This window comes from Acomys russatus, chromosome 4, assembly GCF_903995435.1.
Source record: "Acomys russatus chromosome 4, mAcoRus1.1, whole genome shotgun sequence".
Classification (NCBI taxonomy): domain Eukaryota; kingdom Metazoa; phylum Chordata; class Mammalia; order Rodentia; family Muridae; genus Acomys; species Acomys russatus.
Window position 1 is genome coordinate 27,475,288 of NC_067140.1, and position 27,079 is coordinate 27,502,366.

At 46.1% G+C, this 27,079-nt stretch overlaps 1 protein-coding gene across 2 annotated transcripts in view; it reads right to left on the bottom strand.

Moving 5' to 3' along the window:
• Positions 1-284: 284 nt before the first annotated feature.
• Positions 285-27,079, bottom strand: part of Gmeb2 (glucocorticoid modulatory element binding protein 2) — a 42,220-nt gene continuing 15,425 nt past the window's right edge. Inside the window, exons 2-10 of one of the 2 annotated variants that reach the window (XM_051144009.1) lie at positions 26,515-26,700; positions 16,341-16,438; positions 15,554-15,681; positions 8,850-8,953; positions 7,390-7,547; positions 4,449-4,520; positions 4,086-4,223; positions 3,712-3,834; positions 285-2,981 (exon numbers count right to left, since the gene is read on the bottom strand). In XM_051144009.1, coding sequence (XP_050999966.1) covers positions 2,341-2,981; positions 3,712-3,834; positions 4,086-4,223; positions 4,449-4,520; positions 7,390-7,547; positions 8,850-8,953; positions 15,554-15,681; positions 16,341-16,438; positions 26,515-26,645 — 1,593 coding nt within the window. In that variant the 5' untranslated portion in view covers positions 26,646-26,700 and the 3' untranslated portion in view covers positions 285-2,340. Of the gene's footprint in view, positions 2,982-3,711; positions 3,835-4,085; positions 4,224-4,448; positions 4,521-7,389; positions 7,548-8,849; positions 8,954-15,542; positions 15,682-16,340; positions 16,439-26,514; positions 26,701-27,079 lie in introns of those variants that run through there. The other variant, XM_051144010.1, reaches the window with a different exon arrangement.

Consider the following 27,079-nt stretch of genomic DNA (forward strand, 5'->3'; position numbering starts at 1 on the left):
ACTAAACAACATACAAAGTAGAACTCAAAGAACTCAAACTTGCCCTTCCCCTGCGTGCCTCCTGGGCAGGCATGGAAATGAGCTTGCACTTTCTGCAAAACCAAATCCCGTCTTATTTTCTCAGAAAACCAAACTGAAAGCAGCCACAAGCACCCATATTTGCATGTGGAGGGGAAGATCTTCCTTCCAGGGTCCTGAATGGCCCAATGAGCAGGGCACACAGCAAGGTGTCAATAGGAACCACAAGAGGCAGAAGAGGCAGGTGCAGACAAGTGGTGGGAAATGACCTCACTTCTTGCCCCAGGACTGTAGGCTCCATGCAGATGGGACCATTGGGCCTTCTCTGTGCTGCGGAACCCTCCCTGGTCTGCCTGGAACAGCTTTGGAGGGTGGGCTGTGGAGGGGCTCTGAGGACACTGGGAATGAGTGGTGTGAACTAATTCTGAAGTTGAATTGAGGATTATTTTTGTATGGCTCTGAAATAACTTCACCTTCCAGTACCTCCACGCTCTAAGGGGCAAGGGCTAAAAAGGTTTTAACCTTGCTCTTACAAAGAAAGGAAACTGGCCCACATCCCCAAAAGCAGATGGCATCTGGGACTTGTGTCAAGGAAAGGCTCTTGTTTGCCAGGGCAGGCAGGTCTTCCTTGTGACATTAATCTAGTCTGAGCTTGTAGAGCAGGGGCTTCTGGGAAGTACCCACCCTGCTAATCCTCCCAGTGCCTCCAGAGTCATAAAGCTGCATATAACAGGACTTGTAACTCAATGAAAAAGAGAGTTTTTAAAAAGGAATATATACATAAACAGGTAAACATCTGTCAAAACCAGCTGATTCATGACCACAGTGAACAATGATGTAACAGAAGGAAAACAAGAGCTAAAACTCAGTAGCTTGACGTGGGCGAGAGCAGGGGCAGGAAGGCAAGGCTCCAGTCACAGTAAAGTATAGAAGGGATCTGGGCATTGGGGGAGGGGCAAGGCGGGGGATGGATGGATGGACAAGTTAACCAGTTCCCTTCAAAGCAGTGAGATGGACAGCAGCTCCTTCCTAGTGTCAGGCCCTTGAAAGGAAAGCCTTCAGTTGACAGAACAGGAAGTTCAAGAGGCACCTTAGCACTATCCCAGGACATACTTTACCAAGAGGCCAAAACTTTGTTCCCTGAATTGTTTGGCTCCAAGGACTCTGGCCTAGAGGATATGCCCACACATGGGCCCAAACCCAGACCTTCAAAAACAGCCTGAAGGCAGCCTTCAATGGAACATTCTGGATCCTATCTCCCAGCTGACTAACCCATCACTCTAAATGGGCTTCTTACATACCCTGGAGCTGTCAGGATAGATACAATGAATATTGACCAGAGGGGGCCAACTCCACCTCCAGGGGAGATTTTGGGGGGATGGTTACTATAGGGGGCTACAAGAGCTGGCCGCACACAGGGAGTCATTTGAGCTACCTCAAGTCTCAGGCATCCCTCCATACAAACCCTCCAGAGCTTTGTCTCAGGAAAGACACTTCCTAACCCTGTGGCGCCTGGCTAGGTGTGTAAGGTGCCCTGGGTCTCTCCCAGAACTTACCCAGGAGCCTAGGCACTCAACATTGTTTTGGTTGAAAACACTATAAATTTGATTTTTTTTTTCCCCTAGAAGCCTACTAAGCAATTTACTTAAAAACACCTGCAGCCCATGTGCATAGGGGTCTAGAACACGCCAGGTCCATGAGACCCCTTCACCACCTGAGTGCCTGTGGGGTGGGGAGGGGTCTCCTGACTGGGGTCTTCACTTAGCCCCAGGGCATGTTCCCAACAGTGAAGGAACATGGACACTGGCCATACTGAACCTACAGAGAACTGTGGGAAGAGACAAATCCATAGGATCTATGGCTTCCGCACTCAGGCACACTGCCCAAGATATGTGTCAATAATGTCCCAGCAGGCTCAGCCCCATGGGGACGCAGGCACTAGGACCTGTGATCAGCTGGGCTCTGGTGCTGGCTCCACAGCTACACCAGAAGCACCCAGGCCTCCTCCTGGTCACTGACCCTCTGGTTCCTGCTCAAGGCCCAATGTGTAAACAGGATTAATAAGCAACAGATGGAAAAGAGTATTTCCCACGAAAAAAGGGGGAGGAAGTTTAGAAGTTGAAGACTGATTTTCCAGGTTGCTGGCATCATTCTACCCCTTTTTCTTCTCTTGATTCATCCGGCAATCCTCTCTTTGGTTCAGCCCATCAGACCTGCCTGTGCTGAGCCAGCCCTGTGGCCTGGTCCGTGGTGGCCTCTGCCTGCAGTGGCCTGAGGAGAAGCAGCCAGCCCATCTTGGAAGGATTCCACCCTCCCTGCCAGCTACTTCTGCTCATGGTCCTCTGCTACTGCAGCCACCTCAATAGTGGCTGTGTGTTCCTCAGGTCCAGTAGCGGCCGCTGTAGGCACTGTCACGATGGTGCTGCCTGCAGGTGATGCCTGAGCCACATTCTGCAGGGTGGGTCCCAGGCCAGGCAGGGTGAGCAGCTGCAGGGGGCTGACCACCTTTAGTACTGTGCTGCCATCCTGCATGGCAGCTGTGCTCAGAACTGTGAGGCTGGATGTGTCCGGATGGATCTCTACCGCACTGGGGAAGGTAGAGCCAGAGGAGGCCAGGACTGTGTAGCCTCCAAGCAGTGGGGAAGCCGGTGAACTGGCTGGGGCAGCTTGAGGGGAGCCCTTGCCCAGGACGGTGGAGGGCAGTGTAGACACCACTTTGCCAAGTGGTACACCGGTCAGCTGGGACACAGGCATTCCTGGGCCAAGAGCAATCTGTGCAGACTGTGTAAGCACCTGGGAAGCCATCGCAGCTGGTCCAGATGTAGCCCGTGCCAGACGGGGCCGCTTCATAGGGGATGGCAGGGAGACTGGGGTCAGCGTCATGAGCACATTGCTGAGGTGCTGGGACTTGTGCTTCAGCTCCTTGGCTCGGCGGCGATGCTCGTCACACTGCTGCTCCAGGGCTGCAGGGATACAGAGCGTCACACAGAGGGCAGGGGCAAGAGCAGGGACAATGCGACATCATAAGCCAAAAGCAACTGGGTAACTAGAAGGCTGCTTGCCAAAGGAAAGGTTGGTAGCAGTGGGTCCCTTACTGGCCCTCAGGATGACCTAAGACCACAATTCCCCTCAGTATCAATGTGTTCTAGTCAGCTACACATGAAAGCTGTTAGGCTAAAGCAATCAAGTAAAATGAGTATATTCTCTCTCTCTCTCTCTCTCTCTCTCTCTCTCACACACACACCCACACGTCACACACACACACACACACACACACACACACACACACGTCACACACTTAAGTAAAAGCCCCAGGAAAAACGTATGGCTAATATACAAATACCACACAGATATCCAGCTCTGCTGAAGCAGGTGTTCAGTTTTGTTTTTTGTTTTTTGTTTTTTTTGTTTTTGGTTTTTTTGTTGTTGTTGTTGTTTTCCATTCACCTGTCCTATTCCTTTAAATTAAATAACTTGGTTCATCGCAAAAAGGTGAGTACACAGTGACCTGTGCTTTCTGTACCTGCTAGGTCTGGCCATGACCACTGTAGTTTTACTGACTTTCCTTGTACGTTGCCTGTGTTGTTCTAACTTCTTAGTCCTCAAATGAAAAGCTCACCTATGTGGCTATGTCTCAGAAAAATATGCAGATGCATGACTAGAGAGGTGAGCCCCACACTGCTGATGGCATACCTGCCAGGTCCCGGGCATACTGTTCCCGAGAACGATCCATCTGGCACTTGTGGCTGGCCAGGACCTTCTTCACCAGATCCAGCATGCCAAAGTTTTGCACGATGTTGTTGAGAAGGACAGCATCTTAAAGGGACAAGGCCAGCACTTAGTAAAAATCTAGGCCCTTCCCAGAGTTTCTGAATTCCAGAGCTGGGCTGGCTCCTGAGCAATCTCCCATGGCAGGAGCAAGCTCCAGAGAAGGTTAGGGTGCATATCAGGACTCTCCCACTGACAACTCCCCTCAACACAGTAGGGTCCTGTGTTTAGGTTCAGCTTCCATCCCAGCTACATGGCCGGGCCCAGGGCTGGCAGGACCAAAACTCAGGACCCCTTACCTCGGAGCTGCAGGGGTGGGTCCTGCACTCGCTGCTGCAGGCCTTTCATGGTTTCTTCCAGCTCCTGTTGGAATCCCTGTATGACCTCATCCAGTAAGCCCGCATCCTTCAGTCCCCGCCAGAATGCAAATGTGTCATCTGTGATGGAAAAAGAAGAGTCAGATGGGCAGGAGACAAATGGATGTATGGAGCCACTGACAACAGGAAATAGGAAGGTCAGCACATGCAGCACTGGGCTCCATCTTATAGCCCGTAACTCCAGTGGGTCAGTGGGTGGATCCTGAGCCCAGCTGGGATCAGATCACGGGTAGACAGTCCCTGTCGTGGGCACACCTGTACTCCTGAGCAGCTTAGGGGTTGTACCTGCAATGGTTGTGGTCCAGTCACCAGGGTCCTCACAGGTCTCAATGGTGATGGTAGCAGGTGAGCCATTCACTGCAGGTAAGGCAAAGCTGTGGGTCAGTGTTGCTCTACGTTACAGCCCCAGAACTTAAGTCCTGCTGATCTGAATCCTTCTGTGCCATGGCTTCACAGAACTGATCAGCACAATACACTAGCACTTCTCTACTTCACAGTGAGTTTATTTTCAGTCACACAAAGAACAGGGAAGCAGCCTCTGTGCTACCAGTCGACTTCAGCAGCTCCCAATATTTTGCTCTTCTGGTCCTATGTGCAAGCCTCTGCGACTTAGCCTTGGAAACAATCAGGGGACTCTGCTCGCCGGCTGCCCTCTCTTATCTTGTCTAAATTTTACTGATGCTAGACTAATCCTAGACCTCATCATATTTCCATTCTTTATATTAAAAGAGAGGCTAATCATCCATCCTAATATACTCCAAATATATTTCTGATACTTACAAACTCAACTGTCCATATGGTTTGCACCTGGGAGTTCTGGGGTTTCTGACCAAGGCTTCATGCACAGATCTAGCTCGAGGCTGACTCAGAAGCAGACATGTATTCCAACTGGTCTAGTGCTCACTGATGTGGTAATGCCTGTGGGTCCTGTATGCACAGAATCAACTGAACAGGAACACCTCTCCCTAGCTATACAATATTAAACCGAAAGACTCACAGAAATTCTAAGCTTAAAAAATAATAATAACCAGAAGACCTAAATGCTAATCCTAATTCTACCTTTCCCAGGCATCACAGCCTTGATTAGAGGGCCCAGAAAGCCCACTTGTTATGTCAGGAGATGACACTAACAGTTCCTATTTGTCCTGTCCTGTCACCTACAACCAATGTTCTTTCTTTCAGGAACCACTATTTACTGACTACTTACTGTAAAAGCTATTCTACACTTTTTTTTTTCATAGGACCTACAAAATAATCCCAAGAAATTGGCATTCTGGCTGGTTACCATCTCGCTAAGGCTTGCAGAAATAGGCTAATAGACATTCTTTTAGTTATGATGGGGCTACACACTAATAAACACATCAGCTGGAAACTCTTAAGGTTGAAAGTGCATTTAATGCACCTACCTATCAAAGTCCATATTTACCCAACTCCAAGTATACTTAACACCTCACTAGCCTCTGAAGGGTTGTGACTGATTTTAATAAGGGAAGCCAAGTCATCAAAGACCTGGACCTCTCACTCCCCACATTGCCATCTGTTCTGAGGTATCCCCAGAAGAGCCCTGTCCTGACCCCCTGGTGTACCTAGGGCTTTAGGTTCAGAAAGGCACTAAGTGATAGATACCCTCAGATCATGGTAAACCATAAACATGGACTGAGGAAAGAGGTAACTAAGGTCAGTCCTGGGCTTTTCATAAGGAGAATGCAGCTGTCAGAAGAGCTGAATCCTAACCCTGGCTCTGCACTTGAAGAGCACAGAGCAGAACTCACAGGGCCTTGCTTTCTCCCCCATCCCAGGCGAGCCTCTTCAGTTGTCATGGTTAAACAGAAAGGTCATACAACCCTGATCAACATGGATATGCATGTCAGCTTAACACTAGAATGACAGCTAAGTGACACGGAAGACACCACAGCCAATTTCACCAGGTAACACAGTACAGAGCTCAGGACCCAACTTCATCCTCACTTCAATTTACAAATACCTCACTCAGAACTGGACAGAGCTCTGGAAAACTGCAGGATGGTAGTGGTGCACATCTCACACCTTTAACCCCAGCACCCAGGAGGCAGAAGCAGATGGATCTTTGTGAGTTCGAGGCCAGCCTGGTCTACTGACCTAGCTCCAGAACAGAGAAACCTTGTGTCCAAAAACCAAGGGGGGGGGGGGGGGGGCGGGGAGGGAACGACACAAACAGAGAAAGAAAAAAGAAAAGTCAACCTTTCTACAACTCTAAAGGATGGATATCAACAGAGAAGAATATCCTAAATTGTCACCCAAAATCCAAGTGGCAGGAAAGACCTGCATCTAGATACCAGTAAGAGATCTGAAAAGGAAAGCTTTTCAAATCACCAAGCACCAGGAAAATGTATCTCCACTCAGGCAGACCTTGAGTGGGAGAAATAAGATTTATTTCTTTATTATGTATAAAGTGCTCTGCTTGCATGCAGAAAGAGGGCACCAGATTTCATTATAAATGGTTGTGAGCCATCATGTGGTTGCTGGGAATTGAACTCAGGACCTCTGCAAGAGGAGCCAGTGCTCTAAACCTTTGAGCCATCTCTCCTTCCCACACGCCATGCCTAACAATTCGTTATACTCTCTATATATGTGAATTATTATCTTAAAATGAAAATAACTGAAGAGTGTTTTAAGATTCCCCATTAGCAGCCAAGTGGCAGTGGTACACGCTTTTTTTTTTAATATTTATTTATTTATTATGCACACAGTGCTCTGCCTGCATGTACACTTGCAGCCCAGAAGAGGGAATCAGATCACATTATAGATGATTGTGAGCCACCATGTGGTTGCTGGGAATTGAACTCAGGACCTTTGGAGAAGCAGTCAGTGAGTGCCCTTAACCTCTGAGCCATCTCTCCAGCCCAATGTGGTACACACTTTTAATCTCAGCAGTCAGAAGGCAGAGGCAGGCAATGTATATGAGTTCAAAGCTAATTCCAGGATACCCAAGGCTACACAGAGAAATCCTGTCTCAAAAAAAGAAACAAAAAAACAAAAAACAAGCAAAAGATTCCTCATTAGCAAACCCAACAAATCCCTCATATGTGTCTCTGGGAAGGATACAAAGAGGAAGGCTGATCTAACACTGTAGGGCCCCATGTAGAAGGAGTGCTCTGCAGGAAACAGACAAGGGATATGGCAGCCAGAGAGGATGGAGTCAGGACAGCTCAAGTGACCTGCAAGGCTGCCAGCCTATTGCACCTACCATCAGCTGCAGCTGGTGTGAGCGGAATGTACTCTGTGGATGTGGGGCTGCTCAGGGACACACGGGCCCCCGAGAGGTCAATCTTTGTGCTGCGGCAGGTATTAGAACAGACCTTGTCATGCTGGTAGAAGTCTAGCTCCCCAGAGTCCATGATCTTCCTGTGGAGAAAATACATCAGCCACTGTGACTTTGACAGTTCAACTATAGGGTGGAGGTTCCAGCAGAGATTGCCAACTGGAGCTAGGTTCCTCTGAGGTAGAGGATGGGCTGCAATCTTCATTGTGCATAAAGCTCAAATATAAGTGCAGTACAGGAGGCACAGCCACCCCAGACTACCCACACAGCATCTGTCCACAGAAAGGAAATGGAAACACTGGCTGGCAAGTATCCACACTGTGACTGTGGACCTAGGGAACAGATCCACAGCTAACAAAGGTGAGTGCCTCAGTACTGAAGCAGAGAGGTAGGAATCGTTTCTAGGGGGAGCCTCACCTGTTAGGAAAGCAGGAAAGGAGGTCCTCAAACCTTAAGACAATGTCAATGACTACAGTCACTTATTCTCACCTACCACAGTCTTCCCTCTTAAATACTCCCTCTGGTTTTTTTTAGGTCTTGGATTAAAACTTAGCCAGTCTATCATGGCCTATAAACAGAAGGCCAGAGCTCTAGCTACACTTAGCCTATGGGCCTAAGGCAATTCCAACATAGCCCCCTTGGCCTGAGGTGTCAACAGCTATCCCATTACACACATTCTGGAGAACAGGGCCTTCTCAGAAGTGTAAGGTTGAGAGCTGAGAAAGAACCCAGAGCTGGTTCTCTAAGGCTAAACTCTGACTACTCTGACAGAAAACAGCACCTCTAGAAGTGAGTGCTCAGTAAGTGAAGTGGCTCTGGCTGCTGGCCCACTCCTAGCACAGCCTGCTGCACTCCAGATACACAGACACAAGCGTGGCTCTTGGGCCATCAGGAGTACGAGCCTGACACGTCCTAATTGCCTGTGCACTTCACAAGGGACTTTGATGCGAAGATATAAAAAATAAAGAAGTAAATGCTGGGCATGGTGGTACATACCTTTAATCCCAGCACTTGGGAGGCAGAGGCAGGTAGATCTTTGTGAGTTCAAGGCCAGCCTGGTCTACAAATTGAGCCCAGGACAGCCATGGCTACACAGAGAAAAACAAAAACAAAAACCCAGAAGTAAAAGATACCATAGGAGCTGTTAAAAAATTAAACTTAAATGTCCATCTATATACAAACACCAGATTATATCCTTAACTTTTAATAGTGACATGTTAAAATACACACACACACACACACACACACACCACACCACCAAGAAAAGAATTAGTGGAATTTCAAATAAACTTAACCAAAATTCCTCATCTTCAAAAATCCAAAACCAAATGAAAAAGCAATGGCTGTGAATCCTTCCCACCATGTCACGCTGGTCAGATGCCCACCTGAGCATGATGCCATTCATCCGGATGGCTCTCTTCCAATCCTTCAAGGTAGATTTCCCTGCCAGGTGCACAAATTCCTTCGGGCTGATCACATGTTCGTCATACTAGAAAGAGACACAGCAGGACAGGACCTTCTCAGCCTGATACAGGCCTGGTGAAGATGTAGCACAGTCCATTCTCCCTTCCTGCTCCAGCCTGCACCAGGAGTTCACAGCAAGGAAGAGAACCACAGCATGGCTCTACCAGCCACAGGCCTCAGGACATAACACCCTGATAGAGTATTCTATTGGGGTATTCCCAGTGGCTAGCAGCCAGGGTGAAGGCAGTTCTCTACCTGATACTTGGCATGCTGCAGCCCCACACGTATACTATGTGGCAGATGAGGGGGCAGACCATAGCAGAGAGAACTTTTGGTGTACTCTTTTTTGGTGCAAATCTTTTTATAGATAATGTATTCCTTAAGTGATGCCTACCCATGTCGCATCAGAAAAATGTGACAATAATCAAGACACAAGCATATAGCCTGCCTATGACATGAATGACCCCTCGCCTGGATGGGCCCACTAAGAAGCCACAGAAATGTAAGATGCACAGTGTTTTGTCTTGCACAGTGCTCGTACATATCCACCTCAAAGTCAGAACTGCCCTCTTGACTCCATAGTGTTCTGGGGCTTGCTAGGGCACAAAGCTTAGGAAAGTAAAACATAGTGTTCGATTTTCTTAGGCAAGCAAATGGCTGCAACCAAAGAATGAGAACAAAGCTCTGATGGACCAGTTGCAGAGCCCCAGGGACCACCTTTTTCGGAATCCTGATTCTCAAGCCCAGAAGACCTCTGCAGGTAGCATGCTCACAACTGCCATGGCCATCTGCTGATGGAAGTGATGGGCCTACTTCCCTGAGAACCAGTGTTATCTCCTGTAATCTAGAGCAACAGGAGAGAACTCTCTTCATACAGCTGACCAGGGCACAATGGAAGACCAATGTAGCGCCCAGCATCCAGCTCTTCATCCTGCAATTGCCTCTGCTCATCTGACCTTGCCTTCCTGGCCTGATCCTGCTCATGTCTGACACTCGGGCTCCAGGAACCTATTCTATTTGCTACTCCTTTTTTCCCCTCCCCTCACGTGAGATAATGGCTATCTCCATTTCTTCTCTGTATGTTCTCTGCTAGGCCCTGAGCACACTATGCACCACTGTGTAGCTAGCATTCCCTCCACTTATTTGTTTGTTTATTTATTTACTTACTTATTTTTCAGATAAGATGTTCCTATGTGGTAATTACTATGTAGTCTAGGCTGGTCTCAAACTCATAATCATCCTCCTGCTTTAACCTCTCAAATACTAGGATTACTATTAACATTTGTAACCGCACGTGGCTACCCAACATTTAATCCATCAGTGCTACCCTCCTGTCTCTTACTCTCCGCTCCCTGTTGCATCCTGGCTTCTGTCTGGCATCTCGGAGCATTCTTTGGAGAAGATTTGCAGATGACAACTTAGTTTTGTTTGAAAACGTTTACTTCACACTTATTTTCAAGGAGAACTTTACCATAATTCTCTCGTATCACAGGGAGAATCTAGCACTATGTAACCTCTGGCTTCACCACACTGCCTTTAGGATTCTCTTGAGCAATTTCCCTCTGCTCTCTAGCCATTTTTACTTGGGGTACTTTTGTTTATTTGTTGGAGACATGGTCTCCTGGCTGGCTTGGAACTCTCTATGTAGACCAGGCTACACTGAACTCATAGAATTCTGCCTGGCTCTACCTCCTGAGTGAGCGCTAGGATTTAATATAAGCACCATCATGTTACTTTGTTTTGAGTATTGAAACCAGGGCCTCTCATATTCTAGGCAAGTATTCTCCCACTGAGCTGCATCCCCAGCTTTCTGACCACTTTTAAAATCTTCTTTGACCCTGTTATTCTGGTGCTTCACTATGATACTGTCTTTGGGACACTTTTTTAATTTTGATATAATTTAGAGAATAATTGCAAGGATAATCCAGGAACTACACTGCACTTTCTTCAGAATCACAGCTATTTTACTAGGCCCTTCTGCACCACTGCCATCTGCACAGACATGTCTACGCATGTCTTCTATACTGGGGAGACCCTGGGCCCACAAGTACAGACACAAACTGCCTAGGATCAAGTTACTGTGACACAATCAGGGGCGTGATCAGTGTGTTAGTGCCCATCCACAGTCCATATTCAGCTACACCGACTGCCCCAATTACAGTCTTGCCCCCGTTTTGTTTTGATATAGAATTCAACCCAAGAATGACCACAAGGTTCTCCAGATTCCCTCATAAAACCACTTTCCAATCTGGCTTTATCTATCTTTCTTTCTTTTTCTTTTTGTTTTGTTTTGTTTGTTTCTCGAGACAATTTCTCTGTGTAGCCCTGGCTGTCCTGAACTCACTCTGTAGACCAGGCTGGCCTCAAACTCACAAATCAACCTGTCTCTGCCTCCCAAGTACTGGGATTAAAAATGTGTGCTACCAACCGTGTTTTGTATTGTTTTTTTAAAGCAGGGTTTCACTGTGTAGCTCTGGCTGGCCAAGAACTTGCTATGTAGGCCAAGTTGACCTGGAACTCAGAGAGATCCACCTGTCTCTGTCTTCATGTGCTAGGATTAAAGGCATGCACCACCATGGTCCTGCAGGCTGGCTATTTTATTATAGTTCTGTAGCTCAGCCTGTGTTTGAAGTTTTTCTCAGGAGTAGTCAGGGTTTCTGGCCCATGGTTCTATCAGTTCAATAGCTGCCTATCCCAGGAATTCTAATCCATCTTGACAACTGCTTGTCCTAAAGCCAAAGCCAAGACATCAGCAATCTGGCAGGAAGCATCTCAAAGCCTGCATGCTGCTGCTGCATCCACCTATGCTAGGTGTAACCCTGAGGGTGCTCTGTGACCGTCCTCACTTCACCTCACAACTAGTTTACACTCACTGAAAACCCTAGCCCACCTCTCCTTCCATATTCACTGGTGGACATTCTCATGAACACTGTGCTTCTCTCTATGCACACACCCAATAGAAGTAAGCGTGCTTAATATAAGTAGGAAAAAATAAATAGAACACATTGCAATGCTTAGCCTATTTCCCAGTCATTAAACCATTGCTGAGGGCTTAGTAGCCTCAAGCCCCATTCTTCCTGACACTCCAGCCCAACTTCTGCCTTTTCTTACAGTACCTTCCACATACTATTTCTACAAAGGAAAAATATGTTACATGTGTACTATCATAGCCTCCACTCTTTTGAACTTATTGTTGATGCAAGTAAGGAGCATGACTACCTTCCCACTAGTGGTGAATTATATCTTTATAAAAATTAACAGACAAAATGAAGGAGGACCCTTACTACTGTTCAAGGGATCACTGATGAATAGACTCAAAGAAACTAGTGAAGAATATCATGTGTGTGTGTGTGTGTGTGTGTGTGTGTGTGTGTGTGTGTGTGTTTTCACATGTATGGAGGCTGTATGTGGTTTGAATGAGAATAGCTACCACAGGTTCATATATTTGAAAACTTGATGCCCAGTTGGTGGAACTGTGTGAGAAGGACTACTAGATTCAGCCTTGTTGTAGAAGGCCTGTCCCTGGGGGTGGGCTTTGAGGTTTCAAAACTTCACACTACCACACTTGGTATGTGTGTCGTCCCCCGCCCCAATGCCTGTGATTCACGATGAGCTCTTAACTACTGCTCTGGGGTCAGGCCTTCCTACCTGCTGCCATGCTTCCCACCACGATGACCCTATACAGACTCTAACCCTCTGCAACCCTGAGGCCTAATAAATTCTTTCTTTTATAAACTGCCTTGGTCATGGTGTCTCTTCACCAATGGTGCCTCTTCAGCAATAAAAAAGTAACTAAGACATTCAACAAACCTGACTGCCTTCCTTACAACACCACAGCCCTGCTGGCCCTCTGACCTGGACGTTTGGCATTCTGGACTAGTTCTGTTCACTTGGCACCAAGTGCAGCTTGTGTACAATAAATCATCTTTCTAGCTGTCTCAGCTGAGAACAAAAAAAAAAAAAAAAAAAAAAAAAGTTTTTTTTTGCCTGCAATAACACTAGAGTTCAACATCCAGAATACAAGTGAAGTAAGTCATCTACAGCGTAGCCAGTACAAGAAAATTTGCCAGCTCTTTGGCGGAGATTGGACTGGCTAAAGACCATCAGCTGAAGGCGCACAGATTTTAGATCGCTGGTTCTCAAGTTGTGATCACAACCCCTTCAGGAGTAAAACAATCCTTTCACAGGGGTTTCCTACCCAATATTTATATTATGATTCATAACAGCAGCAAAGTTACATGAAGTAGCAACACAATTTTATGGGGGGGGGGCTGTCACCACAACCTAAGGGACTGTATTAAAGGACTGCAGCATTAGGAAGGTCGAGAACCACTGTTTCAGATGCTTGTAGCTCACAGAAGCTTAAATGAAGATTTCCTTGCAATGTGTAGATTTACCTTCTGTCTTGTGTACCAAGTTTAAAAGTATCACATCTTATATTATAATCTAGAGTCTGCTTTTTAACTTAGTATAGCACATTTATGCAGTAAACTGAGAAGGGACTTATCTCTCTCATGTGTTGTCACTAAATTATTGCAGATGAGAACCTTTCTGTTTATCTGGGAATCCTTTAGGTCTGCCTCCTCAGGAAGTCTTTAGCCTCCTTCCTTACAGACTTGTCACCTTTCCTGTCCTGCTTTTGTCCTCCATGTTCATATATTTATGAACTGAGGTTTGGATGAAGTCTCTGCTTCTATCTTCCAGTTCACTAATCATCTCTTCAGCTTTGTCTAATCTCTGAAACCAGTCCACCAAATATTTGGTTTTAACTCTATCTATTTCTAGTTATGTTTTGTTTGTTTGCTTTGTCAAATTAGCTTCTGCTTTACTCATGTTCAGGTTTCTCTTTTATTACTTGAGATAAATTTAAAGTAATTATTTGGAGTTGGGAGATGGGAGGATCTGTTTGGATCCTCAGCACCAACATAAAAAACTGGGTACATAGCTGGGTGTGGTGAGGCACACCTTTAATCCCAGCACTCAGGAGGCAGAGGCAGGTGGATTGCTGTGAGTTTGAGGTCAGCCTGGCCTACAAAGCAAGTCCAAGACAGCCAAGGCTACACAGACAGACCCTGTCTCAAAGAAAAAACAAACAAAACAAAACTGGGTACAGTGGTACTTGTCTGCAATCCCAGAGATGAGCTGATTCTGTTGCTCACTGTTTCTGAACATGCTCACGCAAAGCACCTTGTTCCCTGTGTCCAGTGCTTTGCTTTTCTTTCTCTGTGAGATACTCCCCTCCCTTTAGAACTTTGTAAAAATTACATATGGTAAAAGTGATTTCTTCAAAGAGAATTTTTCAACTATTGCTGTCAAACTGTGGGGGAAGTCAAGCCAGATACTACTTAAAACTAACCTCTCTTGTGACGGAGGTTCTAACCACACTGCCACAAGCAACCTCTGTTCTCGCTGCTTAACCTGAAGATGCTAGCATTGTGTTCAGGGTGGGCAGAGGTGAGCTGCTCTCAAGAGTCTCTTCAGTACCAATTTTAGAGAACAGCCCCTCCCTAGACACGCCCCATGAAGAACCCAGGCCCCTCCCTAGACACGCCCCATGAAGGACCCCATGCCCCTCCCTAGACACACCCCATGAAGGACCCCAGGCCCCTCCCTAGACACACCTCATGAAGGACCCCAGGCCCCTCCCTAGACAGGCCCCATGAAGAACCCAAAGCCCCTCCCTAGACACGCCCCACGAAGAACCCCAGGCCCCTCCCTAGACACACCCCATGAAGAACCCCAGATCTCACCTTGCCCCTAGCACACAAAACTGAGATAACCCATGTCCTGAGCAAGAGCAAGAGGCAGCATTCTGTCTGAGCACACTGCCCACATTTTGGCCCTGGGACTGATGACATTTGCTTTCTTCTACCTTAAAACAGCTTTATGTGGAGATAGAGATGGTTCAGTGGGTTAGAGATGGTTTAGTGGGTTGTCATTGTTGTTTTTTTTGTTTTTTAACAGACAACCTAAATTCAATTCCCAGAAGCCACATGACGGATCACAGCCATTCATAACTCCAGTTCCAGGGGATTTACTGCCCTCTCCTGGCTTCCCCAGGCAATAGGCATGCATGTGGTACACATACATACATGCAAGTAAACATTCATACATATAAAATAGAATAAATAAATTTAAAAATTAAACTAGATTTACAAGTGTACCTTAGTGGGAGTTTTTGGCTGTTCCAATGCTGGTGAGCTTAGGTACTACCTACCATGCTGCCACAAAGAGAGCCCTTCCGACTCAGCACCCCTAGCCACAAATGAGCCTCAGGGCACACCTCAGTTTGCCAAACAAAGCCACTTGCAGCCTCCACCAAATGCCTAACAGAGACAAGTGTACTCAATATAAAAAAGAAAAGCGACATGGAAGACACTGCCAGACATTTATCCTCCTTCCCCCCCAAACCTGTCTCTGCTGCTTCACCTCAGCCAAGATTACTCTTGCTAGAGGCTTTCACCTCTGCGCTCACGTGTCCCAGAGGGATTCTGCTGTGCCTCCTCTGTCTCCCCAGGCTGTGAAACTCAGCCTCCAGAGAAGTGTCCAGCACAGGCGGATGCCACCCCCAACCACCAAGCAGGAGGAAGTGCAGGTAAAGGTGTGCGCCTCACCTGACCCTCACCTGAACACATTTCACATTGATGCCAGGGCACACAAACTTCCTCCATATGAGGTTAGCTCTGCTGTCTCCACAAGTGATGGGGTACACAATTTCAGCCTCTAAGTTCTCCCCCTCTTCAGCCATCTTCACTTCTCACAAGAAAAAACAGAAACAGAAAATCAGTTACAAACTTTCCAAAGCATTTCCTGCAAATGTGGAAAGCAGCTGCCAACCTGAAAACAGAGATCTAAGAAGGCCTGAAACAGAGCCCAGAAGCAGGGGTTCCCACCAATCCCACAGAGAGTTTCAGATGAGACAACAAAACAGACTTAACTATTTATCAGTAACTATTAACCACAATTTTAATATAAGCTCATTAAACAATGGCCAATTGAAGAACCATGTTAGAAGACAAAAATCAAACCAGAGTTGAAACACTGCCAGGGAAACAAGTCTTAGGGATCCCAACTCTTTAATCTGGATGACACAAGGTGCCATAGATATTAAAAGAACATCTATAATCATGCACTGGTAGACACAGGAAACAGGGAGGAGACATTGGCAAGACAACAGAATACAAAAGAGGAAAAAGCTGCAAGGTTTGGGAGACTGGTAAAAGCAGTTCTCATTTCAGATATAGCGTGCCCTCCCTCTTAAGAAGACCAGGGACCTGGTCTCTTCTATGTTGGGAACAGCCTAAAAAAAGGCCTGATTGTCCCTGGCTGTTACCTCAGTTGAGGGACTGTCCTGTCCCTGTAATCAACAGAGTAAGCAGAAGGCCGGCTTCCCAGCCAACAAGGTTTCCTACCTAACACGGCTTCCTTGAGCTGTGAGGAGGCTGTAAAGGCCGCAGCTGCTGCAGCTGCTGCATTTTCTGTTTCCATGTTATCTTCTGTCAAGTCACCCCTGGCAGACAGAGAAAAAGAAGATGACAATCACCAAGTGCATACTGTGTAGCCCCTGCCACACCTGCAGTGTGGAAGAATAAACGTCACACTGAAACCCAAGTGTACTTTTCTAATTTTATTAAGTAATTGTGGTAGTTGTACAGTCATAGAAGAATGTACAGACAAAGGTACCTATACCACCCTCAGAACATGCAGCTTGCATTTTTGCTTGCCTCCAGTGCCCAGAATGGCACAGAAAAGCAAAGCCAATGTGAAGAATTTATAGGAGCAACAAATGTTTATGTGGAAATTCAAAAGCCTTCTTTCTTTCCTTAATAAAGGTTTTTATTTCCAATATAAAAATGTCATACTGTTATACAAAATTGCTAAAAATAAAAACTTTATACAGCATTAGAGACCAAACTTTACTTTTGAGCCAAATATTCAGAAAATACAAAATTTTTGAAACAGTAAAAAATATTCATCTTGACCAACCCTTATCGCATACCAAAACAAATTATGAGCAAATAAAAAGCAAAGGGAAAAGGTGAATCCATATAGCATGAGAACTATTATTAGTAGTTATAAAATGGTAAAGGTTTTTCTTATATACAAAATCCAGAATCACAAAAAGGATGCCTTTAGCTTAAAAAATAAAAACACCTGGGGATGGGATGCCTCTCAGCTCAGAGTACCTACCTAGCATGAATGAACACCTGGATTTGATTTCCCAGTAACACATAAAGTTGGGTATAGTAGTATATGCCTGTAATCCCAGAAGGCAGAGTGACCAGAAGTTGAAGGTCATCCTCAGAACTACAGTAAAATTGAGGCCAGTCTGGGCTACAAGTGACCCTATTTCAAAATAAATAACCAAAAATAGAAGCCAGTAGCAGTGAGATAGCACAGCAGGTAAAAGCACTTATTGCCGACATGCTTAGATCAATCCTCAGAACCTAGTCCTCTGACACATAGACACACACGAAATTTAATTAATTGATTAAAAAAATAGAAGCCAAGGTAACAGCATATATTTATCATTCCAACACCAAAGAGCAGAAACAGAGGGATCACTACAACTTCTAGTCAAGCCTGGTCTATTTGGCTCACTCCAGGCAATCTATGGCTACATATCAAGCCCCGTCCTCAAACTTCCTCAAAAAAAAAAAAAAAAAAAAAAAGAATAAAATTAGGAGCTGGAGAAATGGCTCAGAGGTTAAGAGTACTTGATATTTCTCCTTTTCTCCCTCTCTCTCTCTCTCTCTTTCTCTCTCTCTCTCTCTCTCTGTCTCTCTGGTTTTTCGAGACAGGGTTTCTCTGTGTAGCCTTGGCTGTCCTGGACTCACTTTGTAGAAGAGGCTGGCCTCGAATTCTCATTGATCTGCCTGCCTCTGCCTCCCCGCCCCCAGTGCAGGGATGTCACCTGGCTTAGGACTTTTACAGGACCTCAGTTTGGTCCCAGGACCCATATGGTGTTCACAACTTCAGCTCAAGGGGCTGCAGTGTCCTCTTCTGGCCTTCATGAGCACTGCATGCACATGGTGCACATGAACATATGCAGGCAAAAGGCACAGACAATGAAAGTGCAAACTCATTTTCTTTGTTTCATTTTGCTTTGACACAGGGTCTCACTATGTAGCTTTGGCTGGCCTTGAACTAACTCAGAGATCCATCTTCCTTTGTCTCCCAAATGCTGAGATTAAAGGCATATGTCATTATATTCCATCCCCAAATAAATAAATAAATAAATAGATAAATAAATAAATAATAAAAGTCTTGGGTTGTGAGATGCCCAGCCAGTAAAGACCCTGGCTGTGCAAGCCTGATGACCTGAGCTCAGTCCCCAGAGCCCGTGTAAAAGTGGAGGGAGAGCCAACTACCAAAGCTACTCTCTGACTCCACACAAACATCACTGCACATATGCCATTAATTAAAGCAAAACAAACTTCAAGTCCCAGTATCTGTCCCCATCCCCCACTGGGTGGAGTCTCTCAGAGGACATCTATGTTGGGCTAATATCCACTTATAAGTGAGTATATACCATGCATGTCTTTCTGGGTCTGGGTTACCTTACTCAGGATGATTGTTTTTAGTTCCATTCATTTGCCTGCAAATTTCAAGATTTCCTTGTTTTTAATAGATGAATAGTAGTCCACTGTGTAAATGTACTACAATTCCTTTATCCATTCTTCAGTTGAGGGACATCTAGGTTCTTTCCAGATTCTGGCTATTACAAATAAAGCTGCTATGAACATAGATGAGCAAATGTCATTGTTGTATGGTAGACCGTCTTTCAGGTATATGCCAGGAGTAGTATAGTTGGGTCTTGAGGTAGCATTATTCACAATTTTCTAAGAAAGTGCCAGATTGATTTCCAAAGTGGTTGTACAAGTTTTCACTCCCACCAGCAATGAAGGAGTGTTCCCCTTTCTCCACATCCTCGCCAGCATGTGCTGTCACTTGAGTTTTTATTTTAGCCATTCTGATGGGTGTAAATTGGAATCTCAGGGTCATTTTGACTTGCATTTTCCTGAGGACTAGGGACCCTGAGCGTTTCTTTAAGTGTTTCTCAGCCATTTGATAGTCCTCTGTTGAGAATTCTCTGTTTAGCTCTGTACCCCATTTTTTAAAAGATTTATTTTTTTATTTATTACATATACAGTGTTCTGTCTGCATACTAGAAGAGGGCACCAGATCTCATTACAGATAGTTGTCAGCCACCATGTGGTTGCTGGGAATTGAATTCAGGACCTCTGAAAGAGCAGACAGTGCTCTTAACCTCTGAGCCATCTCTCCAACCCCTCTGTACCCCAATTTTAAAAAAAGATTTATTTATTTATTTATATGTATACAGTTCTCTACCTGCAGGCCAGAAGAGGGCATCAGATCACATTATAGATGGTTGTGAGCCACCATGTGGTTGCTGGGAATTGAACTCAGGACCTCTGGAAGAGCAGTCAGTACTCTTAACCTCTGAGCCATCTCTCCAGTCCCTGTACCCCATTTTTTAATTGGATTATTTGGTTTGTTGTGCTGAGAGTTGTAGGGAAGAGTCGGGGGATGGAAGGTTGAGGAGGGGTCAGGAGCTCCACAGGGAAACCATCAAGGCCTACAGATCTGGACACATGGGGGGTGCACAAACTAATGCACCAGCCAAGGACAGTGCATGCAGAGAACCAAAACCCCTGTTCAGATGGAACCAATGGGGGGCAGGGCTGCTGCTGAACCTCTCACATGCACTCTGGTGCCCACAATTTGGTCACTGCCCCTTGCAAGATGGCCTAGGAGATACAGAGGAAGGGGATGCAGATTACCTAATGAGACTTAACAGGCTGTCGCCAGACAACTGAGGTAGGAAGGCGCCCCCATCAGAGGTCTAGGGAAGGAAAACACCTAGATGGTTCAAAGATGGAAGGTATTTGTGGGAAAAGGCTGATGGAGTGATAGTACAGGTGTGAAACAGCAACACTGCAGCATAGCTAGAGAGCCCCAAGAGGGCACGTGCCAGGGTTTAGATATAAGGTTCCCACAGAGCAATGCTCAGAGCTGGAGTTTTGGGGAAAGCTTCCTGACTAGATCAGTCAACTGACTAGTCACTTGGTGGATGACAATGCAATGGCGTTGTTAAGAGGTGGTAGAAAGTAAAGTGGATAATTGGGAGATTACTTTAGAAAGATGTACCTTATCTCTAGCTCTTTCTGTCATTTTCTTTCTCTTAGCTGTGAGATGAGCGACTTTGCCCTGCCATGTCCATCCGCCACAAAGTTCTACCTCACCATGGCCTAAAAACAACAAAGCCCACAACCACACTCTGAAACCATTGAGTTATAAACTCAGATAAGCCCTTTTTTCCTTTTAAACTGTTTCTCTCAGGTATTTGCTACAGGGATGAAAACCTGACTAGCAAGAAGTAGTAGTAGGATCTGGGTGTGATGGCACATGCCTGCAATCCTAGTACTCAAGAAAGCAGAAGCAAGCAGATTGCTGTGAGTTCGAGGCCAGCCTGGTCTACAAAGTGAGTTCAGGACAGCCAGGACTACACAGAGAAACCCTGTCTCGGAAAACCAAGGGGAAAAAATAGTAGTAGTAGTAGTAGAACTCCTCCCCCCTGAACTAAAGACCCATGTGAGGGCACTCTGTCCGTTCCTTATAAAATACACACCCTTTGACTTGGCATCCCTGCTACTAGGAATTGATCCTGCCCCATATTTCTACTTAGACATGTGTGGAGCCAATGCAAATTCCCTCAATCAGAAACCTTACCAGTTTTGGAAACTTGGAGGCTCTGTGGGCAATCTGGGAGAAGTACAGTATGACAGTGCTTCTGACCACTGAACATGTAGGGTCTGCACTCTCTGTTCAGGTTTCATTAAATACATATACTGTCAGGAATGGCTGTGGGCCTTCTTTTTATTCCTTTGCCTTCCTTTAAGTCATCAGGACAGAGGCCTGCTGAGTGCTAGATCTCAGAAAGGAAACATAGAGCTCACAGATTCCCACAACTCACCCATAACCTGTAGAAACAAGGAAATGGTCCAACAAGGTGAGTCAAGCTAGAGACGGTATCTGTTCTGTAGGAAGCCAGGCCCAAACGAGTGGGGGTTTTGTTTGCTTGTTTGTTTAAGTCAGCCAGGTAGAAGTAGCTTGCTCAGTGCTGAAAGTGGGCTGTGGACCCTAGAGGCAGGGTATTGGAAGGTACCTCTGAGCAGGGCCAAGGTCGGGGAAGCCCTTTGGATCTTTAAACAGTAGAGCGATATATCAGAGTAAAGGATATGTTCTAGGGGTGGGAAACAGGCTAGGAAAGCATTCTAGGGCATGAGAAAGAACCTCAGCAGCACAGAACACTGAAGATCAAGGGCCAAAGGCCAACGACTAGGGTACCAATAAAAGAAGTCCTGGAGACAGGTAGTCTTAAGACTGCAGGACAAAAGAATCAAGCCCATGGTCCTGGGAAAAGAGTAAAGCAGAGCATGACAGAAAAGGAAACTGTGGAATACTCAGATAGAATTTGGTTAGGAGACTGGCCAAAGTTTGAGAAAGGGTCCCATGTAATTCAAGCTGGCCTTGAACTCCCTATGAGGTCCTAAACTACTGATCTTCTGGCCTCTACCCCTCAAGTGCTGGTTGTTATTAAAAGTGTGTGCCACTATACCATATGTGAGTTTACTAGTTCTGTTTTTTGTGTTTGCTTGCTTGCTTGGGGGGTTTTGGTTTTGGTTTTTTGGTTTTTTGGTTTTTTGAGACAGGCACTCACTGTGTAGCCCTAGCTGGCCTGTAACTCAGAGATCCCCCTGCTTCTGCCTCCCAGCTGCTGGGATTAACGAAAGGTTTGAGCCACCACCGTACCAAGCAGTTTACTACTTCTGAGTTTCACATGAGTCGCAGGTGTGCCTTCTCTGTGTCCTCCCTCCTTCCTCTGCTCACAGGTCTCCGGCATCCATGGCTGCTTGCTCATCTGTAGCCTTCTCTGTCCTGTGGCTAAATAGTGTTCCAGTCTTCAAAATGTCCACAATTATTACCTAAGCAATGTGCAATTTTCTAGGCAAGTCTGCAGTTCCTCAGAGGTCAGGACTTGGCCCAGACAAGGGATCACTCAGTGCAAGTTCCTGTAATTAAGAGGGTCCCTTGAACTGGACAGCAGGCCCAGAGGCTAAGAGCTGCTGCTCTTCCAGTAAAGTTGGGTTCAGTCCCAGGCACCCACAAGGTAGCTCATAGCTGTCTGTAATTTAATCCTCTTTTTCTTGCTCCCCAAAAGCACCCAAGTCCTATACAGACATACATGCAGGCAAAGCACCCATACAAATAAAAATCAATTAAGAGGGTCCCTAAAGAGGGAAGGAAAACAAAGGCAGTGTGAGATGTAGATAGTTCCTAAGAACAGCAGTTAAAGCCTAAGGCCAAAGCACAGTGTCTGGCAGCATCTACAGTAGTAATGCAGTGTGGACAACATGTGACCAGAAAACATTCTCAGACCTGCCAGACATCACTGGGGAGGGAAATGGGTATTAAGAAGAGAGTAGGAGTACAAGAAGAAGGGGTTACTCAGGGCTAAACCACAGGCCGCTAGGGCAGGAGTGGTGGCACACACCATAATACCAGGAAGCAGAGACAGGTGGGTCTCTGTGAGTTGAGGCCTGGTCCACAGAGTGATTTCCAGGGTAGCTAAGAAAGAAACCCTGTCTGAACAAAACAAAATAGTCTGGGAGTGGTGGTGCACACCTATAATCCCAGCACTCTGGGAGCCAGAGCCAGGTGGATCTCTGTGAGTTCCAGGCCAGCCTAGTCTACAAATTGAGTCCAGGACAGCCAAGGCTACACAGAGAAATCCTATCTCAAAAACAAAATAAAACAAAAAGACAAAACCCCACAGGATACTCCCTGCAGAGAAGAGAGAAGAGGGTGCCTGGAACCTGCAGATGTGTCGTGTATACTCGGGCACACTTGCACACTATGAGTCCTCGTGGTCAAAGCCCTACCTCAGTATCCAGCCTGACTATTCTCCTCAAGGATTTATGTGCCAATAACTCGAGCTTAGCAACTTAAAAGCTCAGGAAAGCTCCTATGGGCTTAACCTGATCTCTCCTGTGGAATACCTGATGAAGTCAGCTTACTACTTCCCAATCAAGTGTTATTTTACCTTGAACCAAGCCAGAAAATAGGAGTCGAATAAAAATACAAACTTGAAATCTGCATTTTGAGGCATGTTCAGAATGACTCTGAACCCGGCATGGGGGTGAATAACATTAATCCCAGCACTTAGGAGGCAGAGCTCTGTAAGTCTAGACCAGCCTGGCCTACACAAAAAGTTCTAGGCCAGCCAGGATTATTGAGAGCAGTGTTTTTCAACCTTCCTAATGCTGAGACCCTTTAATATAATTCCTCATGGTGTGGTGACTCCACGTAAAATAATCTTCATTGCTTTTTCATAACTGTAATTTCACTACTGTTATGAACTATAATGTAAATATCTGATATGCAGGTTATCTGACACGCGTCCCCAGTAAAGAGGTTATTAGACCCAAAGGAGTCTTGACCCACAGGTTGAGAACCACTGATTTAGAAAGACCTTGTCTCAACACAACATCAACAAAGAACATGATATGAACAGTAATATCAAATGGGAATACCTGGACTCCATGAAGTCTGCAGGCACTTGGAAAGGAAGCTATCCTCCCTCCTCAGCTAGAACTTTGGACAAAGCAAAGGACAATGACAGAACCAGAATTACACCTTGTCCAAAACAAATTCTTCAAAGAAAGGAAGTCAGGAGCAGGGAAAAGTGACCCGAAAACTCTAGTTGTGCAGTTCAGAGAGAGACTACAGCTCAGTAGAAACCTCACCCAAGGTCATTAGTAAACAGTGGGCCAGCATTGGAGGACACAGCTGAGGAAACCAAAGTGCAGACCAAGAGGAGAAGTACCTTCACAGGTGTGAGCCAGTCCCTCTGCAGCACAACTTGTCAGCCTACCTCCCCAGCTCTCAGCAAAGATACTAACAAACTGGCATTTCTGTCCACGTGTCAGATAAAAAGGTACACTTTCCCTAAACGTGTGAACTCCTGTCTTTCTATTGAGAGCTGCTTTCTTCTCTGCAGTAGGCAGACGTTGCCACAGCATAGTATGGGCACAAACAATTCAGCTAGGCTTTCTAAGTAAAGAACACACACACACACACACACACACACACACACACACACACACAAAAAAAAAAAAAAAAAGAACACTCCCAGATCTCCCCAAACCAGGAAGGGAATCAGTTCTCACAAAGATATTAACTAGGTTCTACGTCACAACTTTTTTCTAAAAAACATGCAGCTAGAGTTAAGTCTCATTTTCCAAGTAATTCCCATCAAAACTGGAAAGGTCTCCATCCTTCAAGATAGACCTGCTTTGGGGCTTATGTGGGTTCTTCGAAAGGAGGAATTCAAAGTCTCTTCTGTTCTTCAGAAAGGACTGACCACAGGGGCAGCAGCACACTAGCACCCTGGTAGTAAGGTCACAGATGGAAGAGCCCTTCTTATCCTTCATAGTTTTTCCCACCAAAGGGAGTCATCCTCCCACTTAACTCAGGCAAACTTTGGTCAGCTTACTAATGGAAGACTCTACAGTTCCCAGCCTGCTATTAGAACCTTCCACTATGAAGACACACCCACACAGTGACAGTCACATGCAGAACCTGTGTTCCAGGTATGAGTGAGATCACCTAGACAAAGCCAACCTAACACACCAAGAAAGCAAAAAGCACTGGTTACTCTAGCTCATGATCTTCTGTGATGGGCTATCAAATAATTTCTGTAGCTAAGACAGTAATAATATCAGGGTAGGAACTGCACTTTCTCCCTAAATAGCACAGAACTATTTGCAGAGCTGGGACAAAAGCAGATATTGTTAACTACTAGGCCTCATACAGAGGAAAGAAACCTGAATCTTGGCAATTTAGAATGAGGAAAACTTGATTAATATGCAGATCTCATGAGGAACATCTTGGAAAAAATGTAGACCGCATAGGGAGTAGAGGAATTGAACTGTTTTGTGTCTCTGACTGTCAATGCTTTAGGGCAAACCAAAACTGTGTGCACCTGTGAGGGCTTCTATTTTACTCTTCAAGATTCAGAGCAGTACATGGCCAAAGGCTCCAACAACCTTCAGGACCTACCCAGAAAAGCAGAAAGAGGCCCACTTAAAAAAATTTATCTCATAGCTGGGCTGTGGTGGCACACACCTTTAATCCCAGCATTTGGGAGGCAAAGGCAGGGGAATTTCTGTGGAGTTTGAGGCCAGCCTGATCTATAGAGTGAATTCTAGGACAGCCAGGACTACACAGAGAAACCCTGTCTTGAAAAACCAAAAATAAATAAATAAATAAGAATTCATAACATGGCCTTTGAACAGGTCTGCCTGCCTGGTTCTATCTGTCTATGCTGCGTACAGGGAAAGGAAGTGTGCTGGCTAGTTTTATGCCTGCTTGACACAACCTAGAGCCATTTGTGAAGAGGGAACTTGAATCGAGAAAATGTGCCCACAAGATTGGCCTGTGAAGAGCATGCAGTACATTTTCTTGATTGATAGATGGCATGGGAGGGCCCAGCTCGTGGCAGGCAGCGCTCCTCTTAGGCTGGGTGCCCTGGGCACTGTGAGAAGGCAGGCCGAGCAAACCATATGGAAGCCAGCTAGTAAAGAGCACTTCTTCATAGACCCCACACCCGTTCCTGCCTCCAGGTCCCAACATTGAGTTCCTGCCTTGATTTATCTGGATGTTGGACTATGAGGCAGACTTGAAATAAAACCTTTCCTCCCAGGCTAGAGAGGTGGCATAGTGATTAAGAGCGCTGCCTGGGCCAGGCGTGGTGGTGCACACCTTTAATCCCAGCACTCAAGAGGCAGAGAGAGACAGGTGGATCGCTGTGAGTTCGAGGCCAGCCTGGTCTACAGAGTGAGTTCCAGGACAGCCCAGGCTACACAGAGAAACTCTTGTCTCAAAACAACAACAACAACAACAACAAAACAAACAAACAGAACATAAGTCCCACAGCCCTCATCCCACCCCTGATCAGGGGCAGGAGCTATTCTGCCACCTCCTCACAGTTCTGTTTATATGTAGCAAAAGGAAGATAAAAGTTCAGTTAAATGTGACCCACACAGTGGTGGCTCATGCCTTCAATCCGAGCACTTGGGAGACAGAGGCAGGTGGATCTCTGAGTCCAAGGCCAACCTGGTCTACAGAGCAAGGTCCAGGATGGCCAGAACCAGAAGCCCTGAAAAACCAAAGTTTGGTTAAAGTGACTTTTTGGCCAATAACCTCTCAATTCTGACATCTAGAACAAGAAGTGATAAAGAAAATACTCAGCTCCCACTGTTCCATTTATCAAAAGAGATGTCACCAAGAGCTCTAGAGCACACTGCTGTGTGAGCTGAGACATCACCCTGGAGTCTCTGTTGATCCCACCATTTGACTCACTTTATACTTCACCTTTGTGCCTAAAATCTTGGGCCTCATCTTAGGCTCTTATTTGTAAAGAAATCTTGAGCTCACCCCTACATCTGGCATACCAAGTCATGCCACTATAACCTGACAGGACCAAGGCTTAGTTCTTACCCATGAGGGGCTAGATTCGTTGTTACAAGCACTGTCTTCACTTCCTCCACACCACTGCCATCAACTGCAGTGTCTGGAGTTGTCACAACCACCACCTCCTCCATGTGAACGCTCACATCTGGGGTCGCCATGGCTCAGCAGAAGATGTCTGAGGTCTACAGTGTCACTTCTCCAGAGTCTCAAGTCCTAGAGCAAGCAAAGCAGGGCACAGGTTACAGGGTAGTTCCCACTGGTACAACAGAATCCACAGCAGAGCACTGTCTACTATGTCCAAGGCTGTCTGGGGCGATATCTCCAGCTGAAGCAATTGCTGACACAGTACACAGTAGACACCACCAAAGACTCTCCTCCAAGCCCCACCTACTGCTCTTGGACAAGAAACAGCAGCAGTGTAGCGCTCGGAGGTTCTAGACTGGTAGGTGCCATGGACAAGCCCAACCCTTCCCCCGGCTGGAAGGGTTACACTCCTCCACTCACCCACACAGGTCTGGAAGCTCAGAGGCAGCAGCAGGCTATGGAAGGAGTGCAGACTCTGGGTAATTCTCCTGAAGGCAGGGTTCCTAAT